Source organism: Myxocyprinus asiaticus, chromosome 40 (assembly GCF_019703515.2).
Source record: "Myxocyprinus asiaticus isolate MX2 ecotype Aquarium Trade chromosome 40, UBuf_Myxa_2, whole genome shotgun sequence".
Classification (NCBI taxonomy): domain Eukaryota; kingdom Metazoa; phylum Chordata; class Actinopteri; order Cypriniformes; family Catostomidae; genus Myxocyprinus; species Myxocyprinus asiaticus.
The window spans coordinates 38,465,049-38,483,727 of NC_059383.1; the positions used below are offsets into that span (position 1 = coordinate 38,465,049).

Here is an 18,679-nt window from a genome sequence, read left to right on the forward strand (position 1 = left end):
TTTTGAGATTTTTGTTTAGAAGTTAGAAGACTGTTAAAATGAGCACTTTTGAGAAAAAGTAATTACTTGATAAATATTATAATCGCACATCTGTATATTGTGCTTTGTTTTCAGATTATGTCTCTGAAATATTCAGTACTTATTACAGCTACTTATTACAACAGAAACTTAAAGCAATGCGGTAAACAATACAAAAAGAATGAGACCAAAATGATAATCAGATTAAACAAATAAGATAAGTACAGTTCCATCATAGGAGATGAAGAGGGAAGTATATGTTCCCTACTGGAAGATAAACAGACTAGAATGCTGACCTGGGATCAGTCTTACATATTGTCCTAACAAGAGAGCAGAATACTTGCAAAGCAACAAAATCGCAGCCAGTCAGAACATACTGGATGCTAAAGCCTGAAAAATGTTCTAAAATACAGGAACGCAAAATTTCGAGCTACCCAAGCTCAATTCAGAATGTCAGAAGGCATTTCATAATGCAACGCAAGTATGGTCATTCTCAGAAAAGTAAAATAAATATAGCTGTCGCTATAACAGACATTAACGTAAAATGTCAGTTTTCACTTTCAGGTCAATTACCGTCAAGGCGAAGCAAAATTTGAAGAGAATATTTGTTAAACTGTCGATATTTTTTTTTAAAATGTTTTATTTTCTCCCCTTTTCTCCACAATTTGGAATGCCCAATTCCCACTGCGCTCTATGTCCACGTGGTGGCATAGTGACTCGACGAATCTCAGTTGCCTCCGCGTCTGAGACCGTCAATCCACGCATCTTATCACGTGGTTTGTTGAGCGCATTACCGCGGAGACCTAGTGCATGTGGAGGCTTCACGCTATTCTCCGTGCCATCCACGCACAACTCACCAGGCACCCCACCGAGAGCGAGATCCACACATTATAGCGACCACGAGGAGGTTACCCCAACGTGACTCTACCCACCCTAGCAAACAGGCCAACTGGTTGCTTAGGAAGCCTGACTGAACTTGCGATTTGAACTTGCGACTCCAGGTGTGGCAATCAGCGTCTTTACTTGCTGAGCTACCCAGGCCCCCCGTCGATATTTTTTAAAGCTTAGCTATCTGAATTATAACCAGGTCTGTCAATCAATTACAATTTTGAATCAAATTACTTACATGAGATGCCGAATCATTAATTGGATTAATTACATATATAAATATTTGCTGAGAAAAGCCCTCCAATAACAATATTTCAATATATAATGATTAAATAATATATATATTATAAATATAACAATTCAGATAATTAAAATGCATTACATTACTGTGGCAAACGAGTACAGCATTTATAAGACAATACAAAAAGTGGCTTTGTAAGTCAATATTATTCATATTTCCATATTATTAAACATGAGCCTATCATTGGCCTATAGTCCACAGCAATCCATTTAGCAATTAAATTCGTCAATCTGTCCAAGATGGATTTATTATAAGGGCTTTTCTAAGGACACGTCAATATAAACTTGCTTCAGACGGACACTTTTGCACGTGTCGCATCATAACCCCAACATATTAAGAATGCGGTGTCTGGTTAAACATAGTTTGAAACTCAGGAAAACACATCTCCAGATCCATGCATTCAGCACTGCGCTCCGTCCAGCTGTGTATGAATGCTAGTACACGTTCTTATCTTGTGCTGTTGCAAGTGTCAAGCAAACCTGAGTGTGGTTTGTTCTCTGTATAAGCTTACTGCCCCCTGCTGAAAACAGGTGGTATGTCAAGCTTGAATTGCTCCAATGGAAGGAATTGTCATTATTATGAACATGATTTATTGTTAATTTTTTAAAGCGTTATTTTTTTATATAATTAATTGCACTGAATTAACGTGTTAAATCAACTGCCCTAGTTATAACACATCTGATAGAATTGCACAGACATTTGTAACTATCTCCCCCTTGAGTACAGAGGTTTATTATCACAACAGTAAGGCAAAAATGAGCATTAAGAATGCTCAACGAGCCCACAACAAGCATCTGCATCTGTGAGAAAAGCAAAAACTGTCATGGCAATTTAGGGCAAAAAATATTATTAAATGTGAAACAAGATGTGATCCATCGCATGCCTGTTCAGGACTGTTCAGGTGTATTCTCGCCAAAGGACAAGTAGACATGTTCTGGGCTGGTCTCACCTTACACACGCGTGCAATCCTGGGAATCAAGAGCTTTCCGAAGAACTCGTATTCCACCGATACCTCAGTGAAGAAGTAGTAAATCTTATCATCATCTCCATCCGGGCTGTTCTGCCCTACTCGGATCACATCTGCATACACGAAACTGGGTTCTGCGTGGGGAACCAGAACCATATAAGCGAGTGGGTTAGTAAGTGTGACATGTTCTTCTGTTTTATAGCATTTTATTTTCATTTTTCACAGCAGTCCACTTGAAATAAAAAGGAGTTTTAAGTTGTAAATGTTCATGAAACTCACTCTTATCTTTATTACGAAAACTCAACATCAGGTATGGATTTTGGCTTGTGTGTTTGTGTTAAAGGTATTATGTTGAGTTGTGAATGAGGAAACATTTGCAATGTACCGTTGAGCCAGGATGTGGAGTATTCAGTGCGCAGTAAACTCTGAGACAGAGAGTATCTGGAGATGATTGGCTCACTGCCCAGGAAGTTATAAGCAGTTCCCGAGTACAGCTCCCCATCTGAACAACAAACAACACATTACCAGAGACAAACAAACAGACAAATGTTTGAAGTATCCACCAAGAAGGAAACAATAGCAGGCAAAACCTTTAAGAATATGTTTAATGGGGGCCTGGGTAGCTCAGCGAGTAAAGACGCTGACTACCACCCCTGTAGTCACGAGTTTGAATCCAGGGAGTGCTGAGTGACTCCAGTCAGGCTTCCTAAGCAACCAAATTGGCCCGGTTGCTAGGGAGGGTAGAGTCACATGGGGTAACCTCCTTGTGGTCGCTATAATGTGGTTCTCGCTCTCAATGGGGCGCGTGGTGAGTTGTGCATGGATGCCGCGGAGAATAGCGTGAAGCCTCCACACGCGCTATGTCTCCGCGGTAACACGCTCAACAAGCCATGTGATAAGATGTGCGGATTGATGGTCTCAGACATGGAGGCAACTGAGATTCGTCCTCCGCCACCCGGATTGAGGCAAGTCACTACGCCACCATGAGGAGTTAGAGCGCATTGGGAATTGGGAATTCCAAATTGGGGGAAAAAAGGGGGGAAAATATATTTAAAAAAAATAATATGTTTAATGTTGAAATAAGGGGATGAGGGCTGTGGAAATGATCATCTGCAGGTGCGTACAATCTGACATCTAAATCCGTAAAAATTATAAAAGGCAACTCTGTGATTGTCCTGCAGATGTGTTAAGAAACTGCGAGTTAACTTACCGACCATCACGGTGGTGAAGCTCTGCGCCGGGTCAAAGGAACATTTCCCCCGACCGTCCTCCAGTCTGTTCTGCAAACTGAAATTATGTAGAGACTAAAAAGAAATGGAGAAATATTTTTCAGTAAGCAAAACTTCCTCATTTTAGCATGTGCTGGAAAATATAGTTAGATACATAAAGTTAGATTTTGCTAAAATAAAGTCTATTTTAGAGCCATTACGGTTTTTACCATTGTGATTTTTCTTTTTTTATGACTTTTTTTCTCCCCAATTTGGAATGCCCAATTCCCAGTGCACTCTAAGTCCTCGTGGTGGCGTAGTGATTCGCATCAATCCGGGTGGTGGAGGACGAATCTCAGTTGCCTCCGCGTCTGAGACCGTCAATCCGCGCATCTCATCATTTGGCCCGTTGAGCGCGTTACCGCGGAGACGTAGTGCGTGTGGAGGCTTCACACTATTCTCCGCGGCATCCACGCAAAACACACCATTCGCCCCACCGAGAGCGAGAACCACATTATAGCGACCACGAGGGGGTTACCCCATGTGACTCTACCCTCCCTAGCAACTGGGCCAATTTGGTTGCTTAGGAGACCTGGCTGGAGTCACTCAGCACACCCTGGATTCAAACTCGTGACTCCAGGTGTGGTAGTCAGCGTCAGTACTCGCTGAACTACACAGGCCACCCTTTTTTAGGACTTTTTATGAATTTTATGACTTATGAACAATTGTTATAACCATAATGTCCAAATGTATTACTTTTGTACATTTTAGTTTTTTTTTTTTGTATGTATTCTCACTATTGATTCTCATTAGATTACTGCTGTTAAGTATTTTTTATTTTACTGTATTGCAGTAGAAGAGTAATGTAACTGTTTTTGTTTTATTACATTAAGTAAATGTAAATGCATTATAACAATTAATACCATAATATATTAATTCTTTACCATTTAAATTATAAATATTTTTCCATTACAGTAAAGAGAATTGAGGAGGATGTGTGCTTAATTTTTATGAAAGTATTATCAAAAAAAAATCTCAGTTATCCTAAAAATAGGCTTAATTTTTGTTTTGTTTTTGCTAAATATAATTTGTGAAATAGGACCCACACGTGAGACTCACTCAATCATCTGTCTGTCTTTTTGGTGGCTGAAAGAGGAAACTATTCAAATTAAAAATTAACTTAACAGCGCTATTGTTCTCAAAAATATCAGGGAAGTTCTGATTTCAAAGAGACAAATGCTTCTTCAGATATCTTACACTGTTTGACATCAATGCCTATGCTTTAGGATTTTGTGTCATGAAACAAATGCAGACAATCTGAAAGCAAACCATCATGCAAACTTCCGACTGAGCTGAGTGTTTAGTAAATATGGTTGACATTTCAAAGGTTTTTAAAGTTTAAAAACAGAATATTGTCTGAGGGATTTTATACACACCAGATAATCACAGTGAGGCTGAAACGCATGCGTCCCGCAAACATACAGATTGTCTTTATCCAGGACTTGCAAAACTCGAATGTAGTTTCGACAGTCCGTCTGTCAAGCACGCAAACACAAAATATTTCAGACAGGTTACAAGGAAAAAGACACAGGCACAGCTAACAGACCTCAAATGATCAAATAGTTTCAAAGATTCCACAGCCAGAGATGAAATATTAAAATCAGGATAATTTGGGTCCACTTTTCCACATTACCTCTTTAGATTTCCCCTTTAAAATACACATCGACATGTCATCCTCTGGAACTTTCCACAGCAGCTGAAACAGAACACAGAAAATTAAACGGGGGAAAAAACATCACAAATGATAAGAACAAAGGTTTTTAAAAGAGGCTTTTTTAGCATTATTTCTGCCTTGAATCCACTTATAATGTTAGCCATGGGTTCTTGCACCAAACTGTTTTTTTTTGTTCTATTCTATACTGTTCTGTTTGGTCTGTTCAATTCCATGTGTGTTTTGTCTATTCTAATTTAATCTACTCTGTTCTATTCTGGTCTTTTCTGTTGAATTTGGTCTGTTTTGTTCTGTTCTGTTCCATTCAGTTGTATTTGTTCTGTTCTTTCTATTCTATTCTATTCTCTGTTAAAAGTATTTGCCCCCTTCCTGATTTCTTCTATTTTTGTGTGTTTTTCATTCTAAATTGTTTTAGATCTTCAAACGAGTTATAACATAAAACAACAGCAACCTGAGTAAATACATACAGTTTTCAAATATATATATATATATATATTTTTTTTTTTTTTTTTATTGAAACAAAAAAGTTATCCAACACCTATATCACCCATGTGAAAAACTAACTGCCCCCTTAAACTTAATAGCTGGTTGTGACATCTTTAGCAGCAACAACTGCAACCAAATGCTTCCGATAACTGGAGATCAGTCTTTCACAACACTGTGGGGGAATTTTATCCCACTCTTCTTCACAGAACTGCTTTATTTCAGCCACATTGGAGGATTTGAGCATGAACTGCCTGTTTAATGTCCTGCCACAGCATCTCAAGTGGGTTCAAGTCAGGACTTTGACTAGGCCACTCCAAAACTTAAATTTAGCTTCTTTTGAGTCATTCAGAGGTGGACTTACTCCTGTGCTTTGGATCATTGTCTTGCTGAATAATCCAGTTGTGCTTGAGCTTCAACTCATGGACTGATGACCGGACGTTCTCCTTTAGGATTTTCTGGTCAAGAGCAGAATTCATGTTTCCCTCAATTATTACAAGTCGCCCTGAAGCAGCAAAGCATCCCCACACATCACACTACCACCACCATGCTTGACTGTAGGTATGATGTTCTTTTTGTGGAATTCTGTGTTTGATTTACACCAGATGTAACGGGACTCCTGTCTTCCAAACAGTTCCACTTTCGACTCATCAGTCCACAGAACATTCTCCAAAAAGGTTTGAGGATCATCAAAGTGTGTTTTGGCAACATTCAGACGAGCATTAATGTTCTTCTGGGTTAGCAGTGGTTTTCGCCTCGCCACTCTTCCATGGATGGCATTTTTGGCCAGTGTCTTTCTGATAGTGGAGTCATGAACAGTGACCTTTAGTGATGCGAGAGAGGCCTGCAGTTCCTTGTATGTTGTCCTTGGCTTTTTTGTGACTTCCTGGATGAGTCGTCGCTGTAATCTTGGAGACATTTTGGAAGGTTGACCACTTCTGGGAAGGTTCACTACTGTGCCAAGTTTTCTCCATTTGGAGATAATGGCTCTCACTGTGGTTCTTTGGAGTCCAAGATCAATTGAAATGGCTTTGTAACTCTTCCCAGACTGATGTATTTCAATCACCTATTTCCTCATAATTTCTGGACCTTTTAGCCAACTTCATGCTGCTGAAAAAGTTCTATTTAGGTGTTGATTTGATTGAACAGGGCTGACAGTAATCGGGTCTGGGTGTGTCTAGTCCAGCTGAACCCCATTATGAATGCAGATTCATAGATTTGTGGATTTAGTAGCTAGGCGCAAGTACATTTTTTTGCTTCAATAAATAACATTATCATTTAAAACTGTATTTTATGTTTACTCAGATTGCCTTTGTTTTATTTTAGATTTTCTTTGGATTTTTGAAAAAATTTAGTGTGAGATATTCACAAAAACAGAAGAAATCAATACTTTTTCACAGCACTGCATTCTATTCTATTCTATTCTGTCCTTTCTATGTGGTTCTGTTATTCTTTCTATTTTGTTCGTTTTCTGTTCTATTTTGTCTTTTCTGTTCCATTGTGTTCTATTCTGTTCTATTCAATTCTATTCTGTCTACTAAGTTCTGTCAGTTCTGTTCATTCTGTTCTGTCTTTTCTGTACTGTTTTGTAATCTGTTATATATCCATTATATTCTGGTCTGTTCTTTTGTGTTTTATTTTATCTGTTCTGTCTTTGGTTCTGTCTATTCTATTCCGCTTTGCTTGGTTGTGTTATGTTCTATTTGGTCTCCTCTGTTCTGTTGTCTATACTATTCTATTCTGCATATTCTTTCTATTTTATTCTGTTCTGTTTTGTTAAAATGTGTAAAATGAGAATCATTTTTGACAATCTCTCTGATCCTTAGGATTATACAGGCTCTTTGTGTTTCAGTACCACCAAGACTTTTCTAAGCAAATAACTTCTGTCATGACTGGTTAACCTCTTCCATGTGAAATGAGTAAAATATGGGCGTGGCTTAGGGTGGGGGAAAGCAAAGTCCCGTTACCATAGTTACTCAATAATATGTTAAAAGCTAAAAATGTTTTAAACATCAATGAAATGACAATATATATATATATAACCATGAGAATCGTAAACTTCTGTCCTTCTGTTTCAGTTCCAGGTTTTTTTGGCTTCGTTTGAATTGGAAAACAAACTACACAACAGCTTTGCATCATGTTTTTTGTTGCCAAATCTGTCAGATATTCCTCCGTATTCCTTATCGGAATGATTGAGTAATTCACGGGTGGGCGGGGCCTCCTTGCCCACTGTATCAAAAAGTGTTGATGTGGGGTAAATGTGGGTGGTCATATGTTAATGAGCTCATAGTTTTGATGTCATAACATTTCTAAACGAGCCGGTTTTGCATTTTAGATTCAATAACTAGTCTGGGTGGACTGGAGATGAAGTTTTTGAGTGAATGTTCAATGCCACATCAATTCCACAATATGCCCCTTAAAACAGAGTGCTGTCTTCTGTCTACGGAAATGTTTCCACACAGACAGTGGCAATAACAATTCTCACCTGGTTGCTCTTGATTGACACATTGTTCATGTTGAGTTCGTAAATAACTTCTCTGGCTCCCACATACAGCACACCTCGGTCTTCACTCAGCAGTAGAGTGGTGTAGTTAAACACACCCGGCTCCCAGAACTCAACCAGACTCACATCTACAAACACACACACATGGATCATTTTACATCAGCTGACTTTAAGTACTGCCCGAGATCATCCTAGAAGATAAATGGCAAATGTATCTAAGCATGAAAGAATAGAGAAGATTGAAAGGTGGCAGAAAAAGAAATCTGTAGAACAGATGGAAAAATAATAAAGACTTTAAATACAGAACATTTCCAGGGATGCGACGTCAATCACATTTTTAGGTTTGGAAAATACTTTCAAACACAGCCAAAACTTGGAACGTGATTGTAAAAATATCATCCTCCAGCTGGTTATGGTTGAATCTGTACCAGAGGAGAACTGAACCTGAACTATATGAAAGAAGAAAAAGTATACTATCCTATTCTAAACACAGCGCTGGTCAACTCATGAGTCATTCATTTGACTTTCAGTACAATAAAAACGTTACTTCTCCATCCAAATGTATGCGCATGCATTTAAACTGTCATAAGGTCAAGAGCACACAACAAAACTGAAGCTGCACACATTTAAAAGAATGTTCTTGGTCCAATACAATATTAAATACCACACAAATCATTTGGACTTGTCCCTCGTTGATTTAAAAAAGCAAATAAACAATTGTGAATACAGTGAAGAACTTACAATGAAAGAAACCAGGACCAATGAATCCATAAACATTTAAATACTCCCAGTTTCAAAAGTACAGTAAATTATACGTTAACATGATGGTAGTGAGATAAAATCAGTGATTTATCAGTGTTGCATAGTTTACCGGATAACAGGGTTTATGCAGTTACACTGTCATGACGACCAAGTTGCAATATTAGATATACTGTAACTTTAACACAGTTAAGGTTAGTAAATGATTTTATGAAACTAAAATCACATGAACCCATGTAATCTTTACGTCTTTTGACTATACTTTAGAAACGGTGTATATTATAATGTTTATGGACTAGCTCCATTTACAGTACTTCCATTGTAAGTGCTTCAATGTAACCGCTATTTCTTTTTTTTTAAAGGGGTGTCATGAGGAATCAAATTTTCCTTGATCTTTTAACATACAAGAGGTCATTGTACTATAAAAACATACTGTAAGTTTCAGAACTGAAAACTTCCTCCTTAATAGAAAAAGAGCATTTATTTAAACCAGGCTCCAGAAACGAGCCGTTTGGAATTATGTGGAACTTGTGATGTCACAAGGACTAAATACATCTGCATATGACTGCCTCTTCAGCATGACATCAACGCCTATTTTTCATCATTGCACCCTTGGCCCCGCCCACTGGTGCTCAGTCAGTCACACAGGTGGAGAGACATGGGCCTGTCATGGGAGATTCATATACAGCAAAGTGGACATACACAGGACACCTTCATGTGCCTATATGGATTAAAATGTTTTTCTACACTAGATGAACGGCTATGACCATCATCATTCATCTCGCGCCGCTTTTAAAAGACACAATGTCAAGTTATAACTCTAAAAATGAGACCCCCATTCTGTTTCATCTTGCTGTTTGTTTGCTCTCTTGCTGTTGTGCTGCTTTGAAAGCGTCCTGGACCGTTGTTGCACCCATCTGTGCTATAATTGTTAGTCTTTTGTAACCATGCACTACATGGACATCTTTGATCGTATTGATGCGTTTCCGGTGATGTGCGCCACGTTTTAAGAGCGGTACAAGCGCAACTTTTAAAAACGTGTCTATTTCTGCTGCTGCCACTGACTGGGAAAAACACATTATGTGTAAACAAACACGGAAGATGTGTGAGATGTTGCTCCTGAGAAGACCAGCGTCTCTGCTTTGGCCTGATGAAGCACCCAACATTACCATGGATTGTATTACGTTTGCCTATTCAGAACATTTCAACATGCACTGTATGTGTTTACAGCTCATATCAGCGCAGATTGCTTGTGAACCAGTCAAAATATGATTTAAGCTTTGCAAAGGAACTGTTATTGAAAGATGTGGCAATTAAACAGTACTAGACCTGTGAATAAACAGTTTCATTTATGAATGTTTCAAATATGACTGTTTGATAGTTGCTGTGCTTGAGTGAACATTTTGATACATTCAGATGAAATGTGTGGGTTGTACATTATCTGTTAACCCTGAAATGCAGTTTTATAAATTATAATGAGAAGCTTTTTTTTGTATTTTTTTTATTATTGATTTTCTCCCCAGTTTAGAATGCCCAATTCCCAATGCGCTCTAAGTCCTCATGGTGGCGTAGTGACATCAATCTGGGTGGTGGAGGACGAATCTCAGTTGCTTCCGCGTCTGAGACCGTCAATCCGCGCATCTTATCACGTGGCTTGTTGAGCGTGTTACCGCGGAGACAGCGCGTGTGGAGGCTTCACGCTATTCTCCGCAGCATCCATGCACAACTCACCACGCGCCCCACCGAGAGCGAGAACCACATTATAGCGACCACAAGGAGGTTACCCCATGTGACTCTACCCTCCCTAGCAACCGGGCCAATTTGGTTGCTTAGGAGACCTGGCTGGAGTCACTCAGCACTCCCTGGGATTCGAACTTGTGAACTCCAGGGGTGGTTGTCAGCGTCTTACCACTGAGCTACCCAGTCCCCCCCATAATGAGAAGCTTATTCGTTCTCTTCCGATTGAGTTTCAAATATGGCTGTATTTGAGGAGATGCACAAAGTTAGTCAATCATAACAGTGGTGGGCATTTACATTGAGGTTTAAAGGAGACGCTGAGGCCAAAACTGAGCGTTTTAGACAGCGGGCAGAAAATTATCATATATTATTATATTATGACTGTTTTGGTACAAGAAAAACTAGACTAACATAAGTGGACCTTAGGGAATATAATAAAATTTTATATATCTAGTGGCAAAAAAAAATCTGGCATTTGGTCAAAAGAGGGTCTCCAAAGGTTCTTCTTCCCAGTATTGAGTATTTCTTAATTTTTGCTTTTAACTAAGGTAGGAGACATCCCAAGCTTTCAATAAAGGTATAATGTCAGGTTATGTGGCATTTGGATCATAATTAAAAGTGACAAAAAAAGTACAATTTCCAAAAGTGTCCCACTTTGCCCATATTCACCCTACTGTGCACCAAAAACTAAAATTAATTCAAGGTTACTTTCATTTTATTTTGGAGTAATGAAAAGGTATTTTAATTTGGTTTATTTTTTTCCAGTCTTTTCAGTTTTTACTTTTATTTCATTAACGATAATAACACTGGCTGAACTTCAAATTTAACCTGAATACATTCCTGTAAAATCTTTGTGTGTGCTAGATGGATGTCTTTAACCACTGCGACGGATCTTGCTGCCTTATCAGCATCTCGCATCACGAACACCACGTTTTTAAGACGCCGTGTGAAGTAAAAATGGTTACATTTTTAAAAGCACAACTTAAGATACCAGCGTTGTACTTACTACTGTTGCATCTTGCCGTTTTCTGAGTGAACAGCCCCTTAAGAGTTTCTTGTTTTCTGTTGTGTTGGTGCTCACTTCGCGCAACTAATCGCAGACTAGAAGTATCAATTACAACTGGTTTTAATGAACCTAACTACTCAAGACAGTGTTCAGGAAGACTTAATGTCAACTCGTTTTAGATCCATTATAGAAATCTGTTTAACCAGCACAGGAATTCAAATGCGTGTGAGGTTTGTGAGGAACACAAATAGCATCAGCACACACATGCGCTGCCTGCAGAAGGGCTGTAAGGTGTCAGTTTGTCCTGATTGTTGGTTCTAGCTAGATGGCACTTAAATGTTTTTAATCAAGCAATTATTATTGGTTGTCGCTCACACCTGACAACTGGTCGGATAGGTTATAAACAAGTCTGAAATTAACTATGACTACTTGGACTGTGTTTCACAAGTGTGCACACTAGATCACATTTAGGTATAACAAGTAAAATCTGTATGTTTATATTTGTATTTGTATTAATGCATACGATTTGTGCGTTATGGTACACGAGCAGTTTGTATTTGGCTGTTGGTCTGGAGTTTACTGCATACGTGTGTGTGCGTTGCATACTTGCAGCTCTCTGGTTGCCAGCGTTTTCAGCAGAGACCGAACAGACACTGAAAACCGAAGCCCTGAAAGCATGTCTGCATCACGTGTGCTGATGCCACCTGTGTTACAAACACGCACATCTGACTTCCTGTACTGGCAAAACATATTACTACACTGTAGAGTTGACAAAGTGAGTCAATTTTATATTATTATTCATATTAACTATTCAGATCAATATTTGAGTGTCCGAATCAATCCAAAAGTATGAATAATGACCAAAATAAATGTAAGGCGATGGATTATTCTGTTGGTTTTAAAGCCACGTTGAGTAAAAGATGTCCTTGTATCCTTAAAAAAATGTTCTGTGGCAGTACCATGTTAAAGTTCTGATATATAGGGGACACTGGGGCTAGTTGTCACAAGTTTTACTCCAGTGAATAGTTTTATTTTTATAATTTCTGCATAGACACATACCAAAAAGTCTTGGCGACAAAAAAAGCAATTGAACATTTTCATTTTTGAACAAAAAGATACAGTACACAGAACACATGTTGACATATATGGGGTACGTTGTCACAGTGGAACCTGCCACCCACCTCTCTTTAAATACACTTATATTAAAACAGCCTAATGAAGCCTCAAAACATTGTTTTGGCCAGCAAATGTTGAACACAGCAATACAACACCTTTATCTGAGACTCTCACTCACCGTCCTGTGTCCATGAGCTCCGGGGAACGCTGGAGGGTCCGTGTGTGGAAACTTCCAGAAGTAACCCCAGAAATACCCCTAACACACTCAGAGCCATGCTGGACTCCGGCAGCTTCTGCAGCGTGATGTTCCCTCTGTAAGAGACACAGAGAGAGAGGAAGTCAAGAAAGCTGTCATTCAAACTATGAACTGAAACATTATAATACCAACAGCATAACCACATCTGAAACAATGAGACTGAGAGAGACAGAGAGAGAGAGAGACAGCTCACACTTCTCCATTTTTTAGTGATCTTAAAGATATCCAGCAGGTTTAACAAAGCGTCTCAGCCTCATATCACTTACAACTTTCACTTTACAACAGTAAGCAAAAAAAAAACAAAAAAAACTCAAGCACAGTTTTCAGCCCACACACATATCCTATCATCTAATATAATCGGGTGAAAAAACTCATCAAAAATAAGTTCCCTGGTCATATTTCACTCCAAAATCAAAAGAATTAAATAAAATGTTATTGCATTATTTTTTTCCTGTAATAAATCACAAAAATTACTGTATTACAATCAGAATCACATTAAATTGAGAATAATTACAAAATCACAAATACAAATTAAAAGTAAAACATCTGAATGTAATACAGTACTGAGAATTTGGGTGGAAAATGTTCTTATTTGTCATGAAAACAATGTCAGAATAATAATGATTTTTTTATTTTATATAGCCTAGATAAAAAATAATTTAAGCATTTCATATTTTAGTTAAATTAAATAAAATTTAATATTTTGTTATATTAATAAAATTATATATTTATAATATAATAAAATAATATTTTGCCTAAAGAAAAATAACGCTCATTTGAGGACCATTAACATCGTTTTTTTGTTTTCTGATATTATTTTCATGACAATTAAGTGCATTTTCCCCCAAATTCTCATTACCGTAATGCGAAAAATAATTTAGATATAAGTATTTCTAGATCATGGTAGTATTTGATGTACTGCCTTTAATTTATGCATTTTTTTTTTTTTACTGTAATCCAATATAAAATTACTATATTACAGTAATGAGAATCACCTTTGATTAAGAATAAAAAAATAGAAAAAAACATTTAAAATGATGCGTCAGTGTGAATGCAGCTCAGTAATGACAATTTTGGTGGAAAATGTGCTTAACTGTCATAAAAATAACGTCACAATGAAAAAAATCTTAATATAGTAACTTTAAAAAAATAAATAAAAAAATTTATGTAAATTTAATTTAATATAAAATGTAATTTAAAATGTTATTATATGAATAAAATAATATTTTTATAATATAATAAAATTATATTTTGCCTAAAGAAAAATAAGCCTCATTTGAGGAACTATTAACATCGTTTTTTGTATTCTGATATTATTTTCATGACAATTAAGTGCATTTCCCCCCAAATTCTCATTACCATAATGCAAAATAAAAATGTTACAATGAAAAAAAAATCTTATACTTAATTGTTTTAAATAAAATATACATTAAATTAAAATTAAAAGTAAAATTAAAATTATTTGATTTTATTTGCTGAAATGTGACCTGGACATGTTATTCAGAGATTCACTTAAATCAGTATGAATATCCATACTGCAATATTTTCTCATTCATTCATAATAACAATACACTTCCCAAGAGTAATAAATATTAATATAGTTCATTTTTTTAATAAAATACACATTTATTTTATTTCAATTTATTTAATATAAAATGTATTTTAAATTTAATTTATGTAATATAAAATTTAATATACGATTTAATTTAATTTTTATTTTAATTTCATCTAATTTTAACTTCTGAAATGTGACCTGGACATGTTATTCAGAGATTCACTTAATCAGTATGAATATCCATACTGCAATATTTTCATTAATTCACAGTAACAATAGACTTCCCGCGAGTAATAAGCAGCTAAGGTGACTGATGTTTCAAAACTTTAGCATTTATACAACATTCATATCGAATGACCCTGGCTTCAGACCAAACACTCCTCAGGCAAGGACAGAAGAGAAACGTGATGACAAGAGACCAAATTTAGCAACAGTGAGTGAGATAAAACCAAAGCATTCCTCTCGCCAAGGATGGTGAGCATAGCACAAGCTCTGTGTTGCCGGGGCCATGCAGGGGTCACGTCTGCTTTCCTGTTTGGAGGTAAATACAACACACTGCACACTAGAACTCTGATTCAGGTCTTTCCAAAAATAAACTTCTGTCCTGGATCAATACGACATTACGCCATTGCTTGGTCATGAAGGGACTTTCTGAAAACCCCTAAGCAAATTGAAAATGGGTTTTCAACCTTTGATCATTCAAAAATTTCCCCAAACTGATATATATGTACAGTATACAGGGAAGTTAAACTGGCCTATTGATTCAATACAGAAGCATTATGAGGTCACAATGCACGTCTGTGAGGCTACAATTAACCCTCAGGACAAACAGATGATACCCGAGATAAAGGTTACCATGAAAACCCATAATTAGAATCATCTCGAGTTCCACGGTGTCCACACTAACATGCTTTCATTTGAAAACACATTGATTTTGCTACATTTATGCCTCATCCACATGAGCTTTTTCCCCCACCAAAAGACTTTCACAAATGCTCTTTAGTATTGCATACTGTGGAAAACGCTGATGTTAGGAAACAAAAACCGGATAAGTATGGACGTGGCCTCTCATTACACCAACAAATGCCAACATTTCAAACATTATGTAGTTTGATGCTGGATTCAGGGACGGATTTGGTGTGAAATCACTTGCTTATATCATTCATCCTTGCATCATTAAGTCATAAGTGTATTACAAACATTTATAGTAGATAAAACATTTGAATAATCATATTAAAATATACTGGTAACTGGTGGCGGTTGAGGAGAGTCCCCTGTAAAAGCACTATAAGTGTAAAATTCATGAATTCAAAATATGTAAATAAGTGTTGTTTATCTTCATCAAATCAAGTAATATTTCAGTTTTAAATGTTTAATGGTATAACATAATATCAACATGTAAATAGCACATTATGACTCCTCTGAATATCTCCCAGTCATGATCACACACAGGCGATGTCCAGGCAAACTTAAATCATCTGCCAGAACAGCAGAGCCGAAACACGACTGACGTAAAGTGTTCTTCTGCAAATTGCATGCAATTGTAAGTTTCAACCACAGATGTCGCTAGAGAGCACAAAGTTACGTAGTGCAGCTTTAAGAGACTAATAACTAACTTTATTCTCAGCAGAGAATTTGAAATTAATCTATGTTAAGCAATAGCTGGTAGGACAAAAATAGCTCCTAAATAACATTTAAGCTTATTTGGTTGAGGGACTCTTGCCTTAATTAAATTTTTCACTGATAATTCAACCCTCATAATAGGAGCATGACAAACAATTTCCGTCACAGTCTGGCCTTCTGCATTTAAACTCAATCATCACTAAACAACTGAATGATTATGATTCTATTTTAGAGTCGCAGTAAAAGACACTCAGCTTTATCACTGTAAGTTTACAGCGAGGGTTATCGACAAGTCGGTGACCTTTTCGTAAAAAGCTTTTCGCTCCACTCGACAGAGATGATGTGAAACCTCAGATTAGAAAGCATTATCAATAATGTCTGTTAGAAGTGCAAGCAGTGTTTTCCCAGGGTGGATTTTTGATGAACTGATAAACAAATCAGTTCTTTGGGAAATAGTTTATTGAAAACCTGCATGACTACTTATGTGGAACACAAAAGGAGATGTCTAGCTGAATGTTCATGCTGCTCTGTTCCATACAAAGAAAGCTTATAGTAACCAGGGGCTGTCAAGCCCCAAAAGGACCAAACATAAACATTAAAAGTACTATAGAGTACTACAAATTAGTCTACACAACTCTATGCTTTGTGTGAGAAACGGAATTAGTCACACAAATTTCATTGGCACTTGCACATATTCATACGACAGCGATCAGTCGAATGCCACACAAGAACAAATGGTGCTGGGAATTGTTGATGTCAAACCTGCCACAACATCTTTTCTCCTTTTGTATTCTACAGAGGAAAGAAAGTCATATGGGTTTGGAACAACATGAGGGTGAGTAACTGATGATAGAATTTTCTATTTTTAAGTGAACTGTCCCTTTAAGCCCCTTAAAGACCAACCTGACAGCTCAAAAAATATTGAACTTTACATAGCCAACGCAAAGTTCTGAGAAAGAAAATTGGATTGAATCCTAAGAACTTACATTTAACAAGAAACAATCATGGAAAGTCAGATTTTCCTTGTTCTTGTGAAATAGTTTGATTAATTCACATGTAAAGAGGTGAGGCATTCACACATTTACATATAGAGGTCTTAAAGGTGCAGCAGGTTCAATCTGTGTCAACTCAACCAAAGGTCCCCAGCTGTATGATGCCTTGGGCGAAACCCGCTTCAACACACCCCCAAAGTTGTTGACCGGGGGAGGGGTGTCTATGTGGGTGCCTCGCGCCCAGCCCCCCTGCCGCCGCCTGCGCCCCCCGCAAGATACCGCCCTGGGCAACTGCACGTTGCCCATGCCTAAATCCGCTACTGAAACTACAGGTAAAAAATAAACGTAAACAGGTGGCAGGGTCACGATTTTCTTTTTACACAGAGACAGGAAGGTCTATTACTAAATTCAGTTGATTTCAGCACCCCTTGCCAATGGTGTGAGTCCAAAAATGGGAAAACACATTTTTGTGTTGTTTTTCCAAAGATGGGCTGCCTGTAACTCCACAAGTACTAAAGATATCTTAAATGGGGCCTGGGTAGCTCAGCAAGTAATGATGCTGACTATCACCCCTGGAGTCGCGAGTTTGAATCCAGGGCGTGCTGAGTGACTCCAGCCAGGTCTCCTAAGCAACCAAATTGGCCCAGTTGCTAGGGAGGGTAGAGTCACATGGGGTAACCTCCTCGTGGTCGCTATAATGTGGTGGGGTGTGTGGTGAGTTGTGCGCGGATGCCGCGGAGAATAGCGTGAAGCCTCCACACGCGCTACATCTCCGCGATAACGTGCTCAACAAGCCACGTGATAAGACTGACGGTCTCAGACGCGGAGGCAACTGAGATTTGTCCTCCGCATTCCAAATTGGGAAGAAAAGGGGAGAAAAAATAAAAAGATATCTTAATATGCTTTTAGATTATGGTTCAGAACAAACTTTCCTTTTTCTATCTTAATTTTTAAAGTCCTATATACACCTACATGTTTTAAATCGCAACAGACCGTTTATCTGATTTACATGAAATTTGGCGTGCATCATCTAGAGATGCCCATGACTAAAAAAAAAAGTATCAAAAGCATTTTTGATTAAGTTAATCATTTATAAGATATCAGTGAATATGGTTTTGGGTGTGGCCCATAATCACCCTCTTTGTGCTTGTCTGAAGTATATTTTTAACCTGTAGATTTGCTCCACAGTCATAGGCGATAACTGTCATTTTGACCCCCTCTACAAAATAATGGATTACTCTGTACATTATTGATCCATGACATCTAATATTTTGGCCTTCTTCATCATTTATGTTTGTCAAGCAGGGAACACTGAGAAAAAAAAAAAAAAAAAGAAAAAGATTTTGTGGTGAAGTAAATATAGCAGAAAAGATCAAGTAATTTTTACATTAACCTTGTGTAACCCCGCGTCTTTCTGCGCGGACATTGTGTTTTGGCTTCGTTATACGCAACACACAAATTAAATTAATTTAAACTGACTGATCTCAGTTCAGAACACTCCGTGCTGTCAGTAAAGGGTTAAACTTTAAACGCAC

The 18,679-nt window shown here is 37.5% G+C and overlaps 1 protein-coding gene across 8 annotated transcripts in view; it reads right to left on the reverse strand.

The window, feature by feature from the left end:
• Positions 1-18,679, reverse strand: part of LOC127430816 (semaphorin-4D-like) — an 83,611-nt gene that overhangs the window by 21,711 nt on the left and 43,221 nt on the right. For all 8 annotated transcript variants that reach the window (XM_051680916.1, XM_051680911.1, XM_051680909.1 and 5 more), the window contains 7 exons: positions 12,897-13,030; positions 8,083-8,228; positions 5,076-5,138; positions 4,819-4,917; positions 3,385-3,478; positions 2,560-2,676; positions 2,157-2,308 (listed from right to left, as the gene is read on the reverse strand). In XM_051680916.1, coding sequence (XP_051536876.1) covers positions 2,157-2,308; positions 2,560-2,676; positions 3,385-3,478; positions 4,819-4,917; positions 5,076-5,138; positions 8,083-8,228; positions 12,897-13,030 — 805 coding nt within the window. The remainder of the gene's footprint in view (positions 1-2,156; positions 2,309-2,559; positions 2,677-3,384; positions 3,479-4,818; positions 4,918-5,075; positions 5,139-8,082; positions 8,229-12,896; positions 13,031-18,679) is intronic.